At 36.6% G+C, this 17,201-nt stretch overlaps 1 protein-coding gene across 1 annotated transcript in view; it reads left to right on the top strand.

Moving 5' to 3' along the window:
• ADAM19 (ADAM metallopeptidase domain 19) overlaps positions 1-17,201 on the top strand; it is a 127,376-nt gene that overhangs the window by 54,617 nt on the left and 55,558 nt on the right. The window contains exons 4-5 of the mRNA XM_031953600.1: positions 567-645; positions 8,601-8,677. Coding sequence (XP_031809460.1) covers positions 567-645; positions 8,601-8,677 — 156 coding nt within the window. The remainder of the gene's footprint in view (positions 1-566; positions 646-8,600; positions 8,678-17,201) is intronic.

Below are 17,201 nucleotides of genomic sequence, written 5' to 3'. Positions count from 1 at the left end.
TTTGTTTCTGTTTTTTTTTCTCATGGGTTTTTCCATTTGTGTCTGATTTTTCTTGTACAACATGACAATTATGGAAATATGTTTAAAAAAATTGAACCTATATCAGATTTCTTGTTGTCTTGGGGAGCTAAGGGAAGGAAGGGGAAAAATTTGGAGCACAAAGCCTTTACAAAAATGAATGTTGAAAACTATTTTTACATGTATTTGGAAAATAAAATGTTATTGAAAATGGTAAAAAAAAATAAATAAATAAGCAAATTAGACTCTTGGAAGAAAAAAGTTTCTTTGGAGAATGGCCTGTGTTATCTACCTCTTTTTGTCCCTGGTTGCTAACATAGCACAATGCTTATAGACAGGGTACAAAGGAGGTTTGTTGATTAAATGAATGAATGACATGTGCCTAAATGACAGTACATTCCCCTGTAATTTTGAACACCCAGGGTATTCTCCAGAGGGGAACCTACTTTTGAGTATACTCTGAAAGTGGTTAAGGTTAATAAATGATGTTGCTAGGAAAGTGGTATCCATATTCTAACAAAGCCTGATTCTGTTTTTGCTGCTTACAGGTACCTCTTTGCCCCCGGCTTCACAGAAACCCAGTATACACCAAATGGGAGCCATCAAGTCACACCACTGAAAGCTGAGGTTAGTACACTCTCTCACGGATCTAGTCTATTGACAGATCTATTCATTCTACCTTCACAACATGTCTCATGCCAAATACCTTCTCACTAATCAAATAGTTGCCACTTTGGTTCAGATCTTCATCACCTCTCATCTTGTAATGTTTTTCTATTTCCTTCAAATCTTTCTCCTTTCCAAATCATTGTTCATGCATTTACCAAAGTATCTTCTGACTATATCATTCCCCTACTCCAGTGGCTTCCTATTGTCTCTAGGGATAAAGGCAAAAATATTTCTGTTTAATATTGAAAGCCCTTCATAATTTGGCTTCTTCCAGCCTTCATATTACACATTGTTCTTCCCATAATCTGTAGTCCAGCAGATGCTGCCATCCTTTTTCTCACATATGATGTTCCATTTTTTTATCTCCATGCCTTCCTCTGTTCCAGCATTCTGGATGAACTCTCTTCTCCTCTCTGTCTTTTAGAGTTTCTGGTTCTTTCTTTTCTATCTGTTAGTGCCCTCCTTTCCCAAGTGACCTTTGATTTATTTGATATGTGATCTGTCTGTACTTATGTGCACGTATATATGTGTGCATATATATGTGTGTGTGTGTATGTATATGTATATCTGTCTCTATATAAAACCTTCTCTGGCAAAACATAAGCTCTTTGAGGGTAGAGACTGTTTCAACTGTGTATCCCCAGTGCTTAGCACAATACTGAACATACAGAACCCAGTAAATCTTATTGATTAGTTGAATACCCCACAGTTAATGAAGTTCAGAGACAGGATTCAAATCCATGTTTTCTGATTCTTTAAGTCATAGATCACATTATAGAGTTAGAGTGAGAAGGGACCTTAGGTACTATCTAGCCCCAAACCCTCATATTTTTTTACAGAAAGAAGTATGATACAAATGTGATCCTGCAAGTTGTAAGGGGTGAAGTAAAATTTGAACTCGGGTCCTGTGACTCTTAATGCATATTCTTTCCATTGTATATTCCTGCCTTCAATATAACATACTGCTTCTCCAGTGAGTGGGGCTTGAGCTACATGCATATTTGGGTAGAGATGTTTATATGTTGTGATTTTGGAGCACCAGGAAAGACTGAGATGCCCTTCTTTGTCAGGCTGTTTGCAGCCTGAAATCCCCCCACTGCTTATTCCTTAAAGTACTGAAAATGTTATTAAGATAAAAATGATATCTGGGAAGGATAAAACATTCCATGCTAATGACAAGAACACTGTGGTCAATAGGGCTTTAGTAAATGTTGAATGAATGAATGAAGTCATTATCAACCATTATCAACTCTTTAGCTTGAAATAGTTCCCCAAATTAGTACTAATACAGCAGCTCTAGAGCTAGACAGGATTAGTTGGTAAGTTTGAGTAGAAGAAAAACAAAGTCCAGAACTTGGTCAATGAAGGTCTCCTGATTCCCCAAAAAGGAAGGAATATAGAAAGGAGATTGGAGGGACACCAAAGATAAACTATCCTTTCTACAATTCTGCTGAGAGCTTTTTCTGATGGAGAGGCTCTTCTTTTAAAAAGCGTATTTAAGAACAATACAGATTGTAGTGTTAACCAGTTTTCTGGGGGCTGTCCAGCTGTGACTAGAGTTCTAGGAATCTGCTCCTTCCTCTTGCCCTTCTGCTGGAACTTTTCACTTCAGGGTGAGCTCTATTCCCAGCCTTTTGGGGAGGTCATAGTCTGGGGTAGATGGTTTCCATTCATTCACAAAGACTTCATGAAATTTCTGCTGCCAGACAAGTGCTTGTGCCATTGCTGCTCTGCATAGATCAGAATTGGTCACAGCTTTAGAAACACAGATTGGCAAAAGTCGGTGAGCTCATCCTTCCTGATGTAGTTGCTCCCTCAGGGCTGAGGAGTGGAGATGGAATTCTGTGACTTCATAGACCCTAATGATTTGCTTGTTCTCTGTGCCCTTGGGATCTACATTAGTGGAAGATGTCATGCAATTTCTTTGGAGACACACACATCCTTCTTTGCTCCTCCTCAACTCCCCAGCACTGTTCTTTTGAATTTTTGTCCAAGAGTGCTATTGTATAATATACATTCATGAGATAGCAGGGAGCCTGTAAAGACACTCACATTTCCTGAATTAGTGACCCAGAAGGTGCAAGGCTGACTCCAAATCTTATTGCTTAGGGTTCCTATAGTTTCCTTCTCCTGTGCCTGTCATAATGGGTTCTCAAATTAATTCTATTTTTTTTGAGAATCAAAGGTTAAAATGAATCTGAAACAATCTGTTCTTTTTACCTTTGAGTTCTACCTTACATAAGAAAGCCAATGATACAGAAGAAAGCCAATAAGCCAATAAGAAAGCCAATGATACAGTTAAAAGTCCTCAAAAGTTCTATCTAGATTCAGGGAACCCTTTAGAGAATCTATTCAAAAACATAGGCTATGAGCTATGATCTTATATTTCATCTTTCTTTCTTTAAAAAGGGGCAGCTAGATGACACAGTGGATAGAGCACCAGCCCTGAAGTCAGGAGGACCTGAATTCAAATCCAGCCTCAGACACTTAATACTTCTTAGCTGTGTGATCTTGGGCAAGTCACTTAACCCTAATTGCCTTAGCAAAAACAAACAAAAAACAACCAATAAACTAACAAATAACAAGAAAACACCATACCAAACCAGAGAGCTCACTGAAAAATACATTTAATTAACATAGATTATTAAGTTTCATAACATGGGAAATCTCCCCAAGGAGTACAGAAGCAACACTCCGCCTTCTAAGGTTTAGGGCTTACTAGAGGACATTTTCCCTTCTAAAGCTGCTTGATAATTCCCTGCAGAGATGCCTCTGCAGGCTTGCTGATATCATCTCTTGCATAGTTTTTCTTCAGTGTAATACTATCCATTGATGATACATTGAACTTAAGTTGCCAAGTGGGCACTTTGGTGCAAGTGATTGGTTACAATTCCTCTGTGAAATCATTGGTTCATAAATCATGTATAGCTTTATGGCTTTTTTAGCTCCTTTGTATGTCAAATGCACTGCCATACTTAGTCAACTCAGAAAGAGTTTTTCAGGTCTAATTTATCTTTTTAACTTGAAACGACTTGCAGTAGCAATATTCTCAGCTCTGGAAATTTGAGGTGGGGTAAGAAAATTGAATGGATTTAGGGGTATCATTCATATTTTCTTAGACCTTTACTTAGCAAAAGTAGAGAGGAATGGTGGAGCTGACTCACCTTTGTTCTGCCTTTCTATATCTCCATTCAAATTGATGCTCCAGGAGTCCAAGGTTTAATTAATAATAGTAATGACTTTGGGGATGGAAATAAACGGAAGACTATGAGAGAGCTTCAGAGGTAGAATTATGATTGAATATGGCAATTGATTGAATATGAGGGGTAAGAGAAAGGGAAGAATCAAAAATGACTCTGAAGTTGCTACCATGTATGACTGGGAAGGATAACATTGTCCTAAACAGAAATAAGGAAGTTTGGAAGAGGAATGGCTTTATGAGATAATATAAGTGCTGTTCTAAAGATGCTAAGATTATGATACCAATGGGATATCTAGGTGAAGATACCAAATAGGTTGTTGGCAATGAGAGACTGGAGGTTAGGAGAGAAATCAGGGTTACATATATGGATTTGGATGTTATTTACATAAATGTGGTATTAGATTGGAGCTGATGAGATCACTAAGAGAAATCAAAAAGGAAGAGGCTCTGGACAGAGTGTTGGAGGACATCTATACTTAGGAGCTTGTGATGATTGAGCAAAGGAGGCTGTGGAAGAATAGTCATAAAAGTGAGAAGAAAGAGTGCAATGTTATAAAAAAAACAAAGGAGGAAAATGATGTAGGAAGCCTAGGTGGTTGGCATTGTTGATAAACTCCCAAGAGGTTAAATAATGGGAACTGGCAGATAACTATTAGGTTTGGCTGTTAAAAATCATTGGAAACCATGAAATAAATTGTATCAGTTAAGAGTGGGTTTAAAAGTTTTAACAGGGGTTAAAAATGAGGTGGAGGTGAGAAATTCTGGTAACAAGTTTAGACAGTTTTTTTTTCAGTATTTTGATCATCAAACGAAGAGGAGACTACGGCGTGATAACTTGAAAAGTTGGCAGATTTAGGTAAAAGATTTTAAAGAATAAAGGAGGAATTTCTTTATGGACTTGGGGTAAACCAAAGTTAGCTTTTTTCTTTTGGAGGCCAGTAATTGCTAGTCATGCCATTATCAGTTGGGGATTGGATGGAGGAAGAGAGAGAAATAAAAGGAGGGAGGAAGGAAGAGAGAGAGAGAGAGAGAGAGAGAGAGAGAGAGAGAGAGAGACAGACAGACAGACAGACACTATGAAGGATATTTTCTCTCCTACTGCGTGTTAGAGTTGTATGTATTGGAATGAAAACACATGAGCCCCAGATGTTGAAGGAATTTCACCATTAGCCAGTATCTTAAAATCCAGATGAGGTTGCAGCTAAGATAAATATTGTAATTATTAGGCAACCTGAGGAAGTAATTTGACAAAGGTATAACTAGATAAAGGGGAGCAGGATGCTAAAATCTGAGGGTTACATTTTCTTGATAGGACTCCAGCTCACAACCACTGCCCTTCAGTGATCCCTGATTGAGCCGTCTCTCTCCTAGGTGCTCTCTAGGACTTAGCTTCATCACTGAATCCCTTATCTTTCTCCTCTTCTTCCTCTTCCTCTTCCTCTGTATCCTGCTGGTGAGTATGGCAGGGAGTTAGTAGTTAAGGGTCATGGGCATGCCTTGAAAACTGGAGCTAGACACTTGGGAGGAATTGGATATTACTTCTTCTAGTATGATTGTGCCCAACTGTCACTTAATAAATTTGTCCCAGATATCAGAATTCCTAGTAATAGCTCAACTGCCTAAATAGCCTTCATCCTCCATCTGTAGTTGGTTTGCTCAGTGGATTAGTTAGCTGAGCTCTGTCACCAGACTGTGGTCTGCAGGTCAAACTCAGGATAGCCTTTATTCAACTGGGCTGCAATAATTAAAAAATGAGTACCTGAGATGACAATTTGAAGAGTTCTAAGCAGACCTAAATTCCTGAAAAATATCTATTACCACTGAATTAAAACTCCAAATAGAATTTTAAAACCAAATTAAAAATCATAAGTGACAATATAAGAGGATAAGACCTAAAGTAAAAGCAACTACTAGAGTTGAGGACTCTGGTAATGATGATGATGATGATGATGATGGCAGGAATTTATAATGCATTAAAGTTTGTGAAGTGCTTTATATATTATTTCATTTGATCCCTATAACAAACCAGTGAGGTAGATGTTATTATCTCCATTTTACAGATAAAAAACCTAATGCTGTCAGAGATTAAGTGACTTTTGAATTCATGTCTTCTAACCCTTAAATCTTGGCTCTCCACTCACTACTAAATAGACTATTGAATCCACTATTGAATCCACTATTGAATAGACTATTGAATCCAGACTATTGAATCAACTTCAACCCAGCATCCTTTTCTAATGATCTGTTGCAGGGATCTAGATCTAAAGCAACCCATCTTTAATAGGTGATTGGTTCAGGAAATTAAAAGATCAGTGCTATCAGGTGAAAAAAAATCTCAGCAGAAAGCGAAATTCTGTAGACTGTGATAGTGGGTGAGGCTTGATACCCAAAATGAGTCTAATTAAACCAGGACTGCAATCATACTTCAGAGACAGTCTGGCTCCAGACAGCTTCAGACCCAGAGACCACAGAACAGTGACCGCTAGATTCTTAATAGAGGCAGAATTTAGCCCCAATATATAACATTCTATTATAGAACTGCAATGAGAGACAGAATTTGGGCCTGTCTATCCCATTCAACAGTATAAAGCAGGGCAGGCCCTCAATCTGGCACAGGTTCCTAATTAAGAAACTGAAGCTGTAGACATGAGCAAAAAGAAATTTTAAAACAAACCCTTCCACAATAAGGAAATTCTGTGGTTTAAGGTAATTCCATAGTAAAATCCCTAAGGAAGAAAGTAATTTTGAAATAATAGCATGTGCATTATTGATAGACCTGCGAATGGACATAACCATACTGGAAAACAATTTGGAGTTATACACAAAAAAGTTTCAATTTGACCCACCTATACCACTGTCAGGCCTGCATCCCACAAAGAGCAAAGAAATAGAGAGGATCTTATATGTACAAAAATATTTGTATTAGCCCCTTTTTGTGGCAGCAAAAAAAATCTAAAACTAAAGAAATGTCCATGAATTTTGAAATGGTTAAATAAGTTATGATATATGAAATGAATTGGATGGAATATTATTATTGTGTGAGGAATGAGGGAATAGTTGATTTCAACAAGATATTGGAAAGACTGATATGAATCGATATATAGTGAAATAATTAAAACTAAAAGAACAATTTATACCATCAATGTTATTCAAATGAGCAATTTGATGACTTTATAAACTGATGAAGAATTAAATGAGCAGAAACTGAACAACAATGTATACAATTGCAATGTTGCAGATTGCAGAGGATACAATTTTGAATGCTGTATGAGCTATGATCAATATAGCAACCATCCATGATTCCAAACGACTGATGTAGCATGCTTCTCCTGAAAGAGAAGTGATATATTTAGTGCATAATGAGACATCTATCTATTCATTCTATCTGTCACCTGTCTTTCATTTATCTATCTTTTGTATGTGTGTGTATATGATAGACAGCTGAGGGAATTTGTTTTGCTTGACTATGCATGTTTATTACAAGGAACAAGCTTTAAAGAATCTATATTCAGTGTAATTAGGTGATCAGAGGAAGAGAAAATAAATTTGTTACTTTTTTAAAAAATTGATGGTACCACAAATGGGGGGACATTGCAAGTACTTTCAGACAATATAACTATATTGGGTTTTTTTGCTCTGTATTTGTTACAAGAGACGATATTTGTGTAAATATTTGTAATATATAAACAAAACATCAATAATAAGTCTTATAAAAAATGATCATGTAATCCTCAGAAAAAAAGAATGGACTCCAAGAATGGAAGAAATGAAGAGCTTAAACAAGAGATAAAAAATGAAATTAGAACACTTAGAATGAAAATAAATAATTTAAAGCAAAAAGGATAGAGATCTTAACCAACTACTTGATACCCTAAGAAACAGATGGAGTGAAGAAACAGAACTACATTTAAAATAAATTGTCTAAGAAAAGTCTAAGAAAAAAAGTAAAATAAAGCACCTACAATTATTAGATTTAGAAGACCAAGTGAAAACAGAAAGAATCTATTGGCTATCTCCTGAAAGTAATCTCACATTGAACACACTTAGAAATGTCATAGCCACAATTTAAAGTTTTCAGGTCAAAAGAAAAAAAATACTTCAACCAACCATGGAGAAAGAAGTCAGGCAGGAAGCAGTCATGGTAAGGATCCCATAAAACTTAACAGCAAATGACATAAAAGACTTTCAAGCATTCCTGTTGAGATAACAGAATAAGTAGAATTTTAAAAACAAATTCAGGAGACCAAAAAAAAAAGGCTGATTTTTTTTTGACTTGCCTAACAAAATAGAAGCAAAATAGAAGGTGTCTTGATATAAAAAGATATGAAAAGAGAAAAACTTAATTACCAAAATTATCAAAAAAAAAAAAAGAAAGAAAGAAGAAAAACCACAGCAGAAAAAGAGGAAATTATTAGAAACTCTTTCTACCTGGACCTCAGATTCTTCCTCTGTAAAATGAGAATTTTAGACTAAGGAATTTCTATCATCCTGTTTAATTCTTATAATCTACTATTCCATACTAAGTCCAAGATTTTGTAGGTAAGGATCCGAGAAGTTTAAAGGAGGGAGAAGTCATCTGTGGGCTGGAGAAATTGGAGAAATTTTAAGTAAGGAGGATAGGACTTGTAGAATTACCTCTGGAATAAGAAAGGCAACTTTGGATACCCCTTCTATTTTTCTTTATCTTGACCAAATTCTTTAACCCTTCCAGGATAACTGTTTTTACCATGGGAAAGTGAGAAGGGAGGAACAATCCAGTGTTACACTCAGCACCTGCAGAGGCATCAGGTAAGTAGATCTGGGTCCCTTATGGTATGGTGCAGAATGGCAAACCCATCCCTACCAGGTATCCTGTCATTACACTTAGGCCTCCTATATTCCTTTCTGAAAACTCAATTTTAAAAAAAAACTTGTGATTTCTTTGTTTTTTAGTCACTTCTACTGAGGAAGCAGTGTAGGATACAACCTGTTCTATATAGCAGAATCTAAGATATTTCTTAGGACACTGAGAAATGACTTATCTAGGACATACAGTCAGAATCTAAGATCTTAAACTCAGTTTTCATACCTCTGAGACCAGTGCTGTATTACCTCTTTTAAAATAAGATTTAAAGAGAAATATTGTTATTCTTTTTTTTTACCTTTTTGTTGTTTTAGGTAAAGACTTAAGTGGTTTCTTCTTGGGATAATCGCGCTTTTATCCAAGGATTCTTCTGTAAAATAGGAATAATAACACCTACCTCTCAGGGTCCTTGTGAGGCTAAAATGAGATATTTATAAAGCATTTTGTAAACCTTAAGTGTTATATAAATGCTGCTGTTGTTCAGTCATTTTAATTGTGTTTGACCCTTCGTGACCCTGTGTAGGATTTTTTTTTTTTTTTGGCAGAGATACTAGAAGGTTTGCTGTTCCCTTCTCCATGTTATTTTACAAATGAGGAAACTAAAACAATCAGGGTTAAATGACTTGCCCAGGATCACATGGCTAGTAAGTGTCTGAGATCAGATTTGAATTCAGGTTTTTCCTTACTTTAAGCCCATCCACTGTGCCACCTAGTTGCCCCAAATAAATACTAGCTATTATTATTAGTCAGACCTGCTATTTATTTAGCACCTATTATATGCTAGACACTCTACTAAGCACTGGGAGTATAAAAAGAAATAAAAGACAATCCCTGCATTTGAGGAATTCACATTCTAATAGGGGAGACAGCATGTATGTACAAATGATTTATCTACTGGATAAAGTGGAAATAATCAACAGAGAAAGTGCAGAACAATTAAGAAGGAAAAGGAAAGGCTTCTTGTAGAAAATGGAATTTTAGCATAGACTTGAAGGAGGCCAGGGAGGAGGAAATAAAAATAATGAGCACTCCAGGGATGGAGAGAAGCTAAGGAACATGTCTGCATCTGAAGATGGAATGCCTTGTTTGAGGTACAGCTAAGAAGCCAGTGGATCAAAGAGTTCATGGAGGACACTAAGGTGTAAGGAGATAGGTTATAAAGGACCTAGAACATCAAACAGGATTTGGTATTTTCCCTGGAGAGGAAACTACTGAGTTTTTTGAATAGCAAGGTATATAGTCAGCCCTATGCTTTAGGAAAGTAACATGCTGTATAGAGGATGGTGGTCATCATCATCATCATTATCATTTCTCTGCTGTCCCTGCTCCCCAAAATCCATATTCTACCTCTTCCTTACCCCTAACCCAAATTTACCTCCCTCACTTTTTTTTAAACAGAATATGGCTTCTTGTCTATAGATCGCCTTTTCAATATAGCACCTTGTCACCCATCCACCCAGTCTTGCTACTCTCCTATCGGTGTTGGTTTATTTGATCCAATAGCCCTGGTTTGTGCTTCTGCCCAATGCAAAAATAAGCACTTGATAAATGCTCAATTGCTTTGCCTTGTCTTGTGTATTCTGAAACAGGAGACATATTCCTCATTCCCTACATTGTGGCCCCCACATGCTTGTTTATAAATAGGACACTGATTGTTTAGGGCTGTCTCCATCCTAATATTGTTTGGCAAAGCTCCCTAATGGGAATTCAAGCAGTCAGGAAATGAGGTTTGGCTGAGGGGCTGGAATGAAATACTCCCCAAATCCTCTTAAGTGACTTGAGCCCATAAACTGGATCAGCATGTTGGCTGACCAAGGCTGAGCCAAAGCCACCTGTGGTTCTCAAATCAATAAGATACTTCCCCAGAAAAAAGGGAATGTGCAGGTGTGACCTGCTTCTCTTTAGCTGTCTTCTGTCTGCTCTGGCAGGAGCTGCGGAATTTGGCTTGGGCTGCAAAGTCTCTTATAAATCATTCCGGGAGCACACAATGTGTGTGGACTAGCTGAAACTTCCATATGTTTTCACTTTGCCTTCTCTTCCAGTCCTTACCTTTTCCCTGCCTCCATATTCTTTTCCATTTCTCTCCTCTCTCCTCCCGGGAAATCAATGTTGCTTCCAGACCAGACACTATTCCTGTGAGTGTGAGTAAAAGCAAGTGGTTCAGGGTCAGCTGGTTTTAAGCTTACCCTCATAGAGGAATGGGACTGCAGCTCCTCAGCCCCATGCAACAATCCATATAACACCATAGTTAGCCCCTGAGTCTTATTAAAGGAGCTCTGTAATGGAAAATCTCCATAGCAATTGCTTTTCTTTTACTAGAAACATGTTTTCTGTGATTTGGGGAAATGGACCTGATTTATACCATAAGAAGTCCTCAGGCCCTATGAAACCAATGTGGAGAAATTCAGCCCTATTTCTTTTTGGGCCTGTTCTGTGACACAGCTGTTGCAAGGCTCCCTTGAGCCCAGCTTTTCTAGGGCTGTTTACAAATCATCAAGCTGATGAGTTGCAGGTACAGGATCAGGAAGACGAATGTATGTAGGGAGATGGAAAAAGCACTCAAGGAGGCATTTGATTTGGGTTTCAGGCTTAGTTCTGACACTAACCATGGCAGATTAATTTACCTTGTTGCACTTGCTTTCTAAAAAATATGCAATAAGATATTCCTTGAGCTTCCTACCTCACAGGTTGTTGGGTTGAGATAGAAAATGGTTGGAAAGATATCATGTAAATTGGAAAGGACTACAAAAATGGAAGGTGTGTTATCATTCACTTCTTGGCTCCTGGCCCTGGAAATACTGGCTGGAATTTGGCTGCAAGCCTGCTCTGCTGGGAGATTTTATTAATGGTTTGCTTGGGTTCCAGATCAGAATGAATACATGACAGAACTGGATTCCTTAACTGTTGTTCCTAACTCTGGGCTCTGCTTAAGAGAGTAACACCTCTTACTCCCTGTGGGAGCCATAGTCCACATTCCTCACTCCTTTTTTATGGTTCTGGTTTCAGAGATCAATGGGAAGAGAGAATTCTGGTCCTCAAAGAGCAGAGAACAAGAGTGCTTTCCTTTTCTTTTCTCTTCTTCCCCTCAAATCCTCAGGGTGGGTGAGACAAACTCTACCCATGAGTCTTACTCATTTCCACCTTTCCTCTTTTTTGAGCACTTCTCTCTATGGGCACCATCACTGAATTTTCCCTCAATTTAGGAGGGGATATGAACAACAACAAAGAATTGCTGTGAGGGTGTGGAATAGTTAGAATGACAAAGTTGGAGCCTCTCCCAGGAAAATTATCAGTCTATGATAAGCAGCTCTTTCCTTCTCTTGTTTTCTCACCTTTAATCTTGTTTTTATCAATAACTTTTGTTTTTATAACACCTTTATTTCCAAATATAACCTTTACCCCTCTTCTCCCAGTGAGCTACCCCTTGTAACAAAAAAGAAAAAAAAGAAAAATTGGTACAGGAAAACCAACCAAAAATCTACCATATCTAACAGTATATGCAATAATCCATACCAATAATCTCTTATTTCTGCAAAGAAGGGAAATAGGGGACATTTTCTTAACTGGTCTTTGGGATTAAACTTGGCCTTTATAATTATATAGCATTAAATTGTATTTTTCTTTCTGAGAAACATTGTAGTACTGAAGAGTGGGAATAGAATCTTTAGGGTGGATGAATTAATTCCTGGGCTAGGTAACCTGTGGGAGAAGCGATTAGCTCTCATTGTTGGGGAAAAGATCACCCTCTATGACTGAGCTCTTACTGTGGTTAGGTCATTACTATTCTAGATAATGGAGAATGCAGAAAAAGTCATAAGGTCATAGATTTTTGAGCTGGAATGAACTTTAGCAGTCTATTTTCAACATGTATAGCAAGAGAGATAGTATCACAAAGGAAATCAATTATATTGAAATAAAGTTATCAAACTATTTTTTAAAAAAAAGTTCATGGACTTCAGCAGTAATTCTTAGTCTTTTTTTTGTATAGTTATGGGTCCTTTGGAAACCTAATGAAGCTTATGAACCATTTTCAGAATGTTTTTAAATGAATAAAATTAAGTATCTAGGATCACAAAGGAAACCGAGTTTATTGAAATACGATCATCAGACTATATTTTTAAAAGTTCATGGACTCCAGGTTAAAAACCATTGCCTTATTGGAGATATATAAGATTTACCAATACCATTTTATTCAGCAAAATTTTGAGTGCCTGCTATGTGCTTCCTCTTGTCTTTCTACATCTCAAAATACCTTGACATTATCCTCAACACTCTCTTTTTCTCTCTAGAATCTAATAATGGGGTGGCCTTTTCTCTTAGCAAGGCCAATTCCTCTTTATGTGACCCTCATCTCAACCTCTTCAATCTCTAGTAGATTGGTACCTCCACCACTCCTTTGCAGAAATAGGGAACCATGACTATGGGATACTACGTATAACAGATCTTCCCACACTCATGGTCCCCTCTTTCTGCAAAGGAGTGGTGAAGGTACTTTTTCATATACTTTTTTTGATGTTAAGCTTGATCATTATGATTCCATAATACTGTTTCAACTGTTTTAAGGAATGATTTCTAAATTGCCAAATCTGATGGTTTTTCACCTCTCAACTGATACATTTCACAATGTGACCACCCTCTCTTTCTAAATACTGTCTCCTCTCTAGGTTTTTTTTTATTAGAATTACTCTCTCCTGGTTCTCCTTTTATCTGTCTGAGCATGCTTTTTCAGCCCCCTTTTCCAGTTCATTGTCTGTATTTACACCATCTAACTGGTGGGTATCGCCCAAAGTTTTGTCCTGGTTCCTCTACTCCCTTCCCCCATCCTCTCCTACTCCCCTTCTTTCTTCTATATCTCTCTATAATCATCTGTACTTTACCTTCATCAGATGCCATGGATTTAATTATTATTTCTATGCAGATAATTCTCAGATCTATATTACCAGTTCTAGTTTTACCTGAGCTCCCCAGTCCCACATCACCAACTGCTCAATGGACATTTCATATAGGGTGTCCCAGAGACTTCTCAAATTCAGCATGTTCAAAATAGAGAGATTTTGCCCCCTCCAACCCAACCAATTTTTATTCATTTGAGGCCTCCCCACTTTTCCTTACATGTAGCACCTTTAGTTTCTGTTTCCATATCTCTTGCTTGCCTATGCTGAAAATAGACCTCTTAACTATTCGGTTCTGCACATATATATTGTATCTAGAATATACTGTGACATATGTAATATGTGTAGGACTGCTTGCCATCTGGGGGAGGGGGTGGAGGGAGGGAGGGAAAAAGTCAGAACAGAAGTGAGTGCAAAGGATAATATTGTAAAAAATTACCCAGGCATGGGTTCTGTCAATAAAATGTTATAATTATCAAAAAAAAAAGAAAAAAGAAAAAAAGAAAAATAAGACCAAAAGGGAAAAAAACATAGAATGAAAAACAAGCAAACAAACAAATAAAAAAAGGTTAAAATAAAAAAGAACAGAAAAGAAAATAGACCTCTTTACTACATATCATGGAATCCTTTCCTTTCTTTAAAACCCAGTTCAACGAATCCAACCATTTTGGAGAGTAATTTGGAACTATGCTCAAAAAGTTATCAAACTGTGCATATCCTTTGATCCAGCAGTGTTACTACTGGGCTTATATCCCAAAGAGATTATAAAGAAGGGAAAGGGACCTGTATGTGCACGAATGTTTGTGGCAGCCCTTTTTGTAGTGGCTAGAAACTGGAAACTGAATGGATGTCCATCAGTTGGAGAATGGCTGAATAAATTGTGGTATATGAATATTATGGAATATTACTTTTCTGTAAGAAATGACCAACAGGATAATTTCAGAAAGGCCTGGAGAGACTTACACGAACTGATGCTGAGTGAAATGAGCAGGACCAGGAGATCATTATATACTTCAACAACAATACTATATGATGACCAGTTCTGATGGACCAGGCCATCCTCAGCAACGAGATCAACCAAATCATTTCTAATGGAGCAGTAATGAACTGAACTAGCTATACCCAGAAAGAACTCTGGGAGATGACTAAAAACCATTACATTGAATTCCCAATCCCTATATTTATGCCCACCTGCATTTTTGATTTCCTTCACAAGCTAATTGTACAATATTTCAGAGTCTGATTCTTTTTGTACAGCAAAATAACGTTTTGGTCATGTATACTTATTGTGTACCTAATTTATATTTTAATGTATTTAACATCTACTGGTCATCCTGCCATCTAGGGGAGGGGGGGGGGTAAGAGGTGAAAAATTGGAACAAGAGGTTTGGCAATTGTTAATGCTGTAAAGTTACCCATGCATATAACCTGTAAATAAAAGGCTATTAAAGTAAAAAAAAAAACCAGTTCAAGTACCACCATCTAATGAAGCTTCTTTTGATCTCCCCAATTACTAGTGTACTTATTCTCCCTGTTAAAAATGTACTTTATTTTTAATTGCCTTGTTTTTACTTTGTGTTTATTCTCCATATGCTTATAGATATACCTTGTGACTCACAGTATAGAATATAAGAATTTTGAGAATAGGGATTGTTTTTTATTCATTTTTAAAAATTTGTGTCCCTAATGCCTGTCACAGTATTTGATTTGTAGTAGGCATTTTATTACAATACTTGTTAATTTTATTAGTTGCAAGACACTGTACTTGGTGCTGGGGATAAAGGGAAAGGGCAGACAAGTCAAGGAATGAGTATTAAGTGATTTCTATAGAAAAATAGTATCAGCAAAATAACGTTTTGGTCATGTATACTTATTGTGTATCTAAGTTATATTTTAATATATTTAACATCTACTGGTCATCCTGCCATCTAGGGGAGGGGGTGGGGGGGTAAGAGGTGAAAAATTGGAACAAGAGGTTTGGCAATTGTTAATGCTGTAAAGTTACCCATGTATATATCCTGTAAATAAAAGGCTATTAAATAAATTAAAAAAAAAGAAAAAGAAAAAGAAAAAACACATAAGAATGCACAGAAAAAAAAAAAAGAAAAGAAAAATAGTATCCCAGAGAATGGTCATTAAGGACTGGCTGGAATGGTCAGGAAAGGGTTTCTGTCCCTTTTTATCCTAACCAGTTAGATGGCACAGCAGATTAAGTACTGGATCTTTAGTCAAAAAGAGATACATTCGGATTCTGTCTTAGATCCTTCCTAGCTATGTGACCCTGGGCAATCATTTAATCTCAGTCTGTCTCAATTTTCTTTCCTATTTAAAAAAAAAAACCTTCATAAGGTTGTTGAGAAGATTTAATAGAATAAAATTAGATAATATTTGCAAAATGCTCTGCAAATTTTGAAGCATTATATAAAGCCTCACTATTTATCATTTGCAACACCTTTATTCTATAAAACATAAATTGACATTATGTATTATATATATATATACATATACACAAAATATGTATACACATAAATATAATCTGATATAAGCTATTGTTATTTTTATTTTAAAAGTGAGAAAATGTTATTCTTAATAAAATGTTATACTTAGAAAATGTTATTCTTAACACAAAGTAATGACTCTCCAATAGTAAAAATTTAGGCACTATGGTAGATGAGTATGGCAGATGAGTAATGATGTACTCCTTATGAGGATAATTACAATTGCTTGTATTTCTGTAGTTTATTAAGGCTAACAAAGCAATTTCCTCTCATTAGAGAGGTAGGTAGACCAAGTATTATTAATCTCATTTTTCCCTACATAAATCAGTGTACAGGATGGGTTAAATGATTTGCTCAGAGTCCCACAGCTAATAAGTATCAGAACCAGGGTTCAAACTTATATCTTCTGCCTTGAATTCTATTGCTCTTTATTCTATACCAAGTTGTCTATTGTAAGGTTGACATGTTGTTTTCTTGGGATGGGTCCACGATGAGTCAGATTGGCTCTTGAAGTTTTTGAGAATTTAGGATAGTTAATGGCTCAGTGAATAAGAGTATAACATCATAGTACAAATTCAGCCTTAAATTTACTTACTTATCTTGGATAAGTCATTTAACTACTCTTTGCCTCAGTTTTCTCATCTGTAAAATGGGGACAATAATAGTACCTATATCCTGATGTTATTGTGAGGATCCAATGAGATAATAATTGTAAAGCCCCTAACCCAGTGCCTGGCACATATATAGTAAGCATTATATAAATCTTAGCTATTACTATTATTATTGTTGTTATTTTAAGAGAGATGTTCCCTAGCACCTGAGCTTTGCATATTTGGAGGTTAATTTTCATTGAGGTTATATATGCAGTAACAAATGCTGTTCCTATACCTGTAACACACTCCTCCATCACCTCCAGTTCTTAACACCCCTGGTTTCCTTCAAAGAGCAGTTCAAAAGCTTTTTCTGGACCTCCTTTATAGGGGAGGTACTAGTGCCTCCCCTCCAAAATGACCTTGGGTTTCTTAGATTTGTATGTACTATTTTCCATAACAATGATAATAATAAACATTTATATAATG

Source organism: Sarcophilus harrisii, chromosome 2, assembly GCF_902635505.1.
Source record: "Sarcophilus harrisii chromosome 2, mSarHar1.11, whole genome shotgun sequence".
NCBI classification, from domain to species: Eukaryota; Metazoa; Chordata; class Mammalia; order Dasyuromorphia; family Dasyuridae; genus Sarcophilus; species Sarcophilus harrisii.
This window is presented reverse-complemented; position numbering and strand designations above follow the sequence as displayed.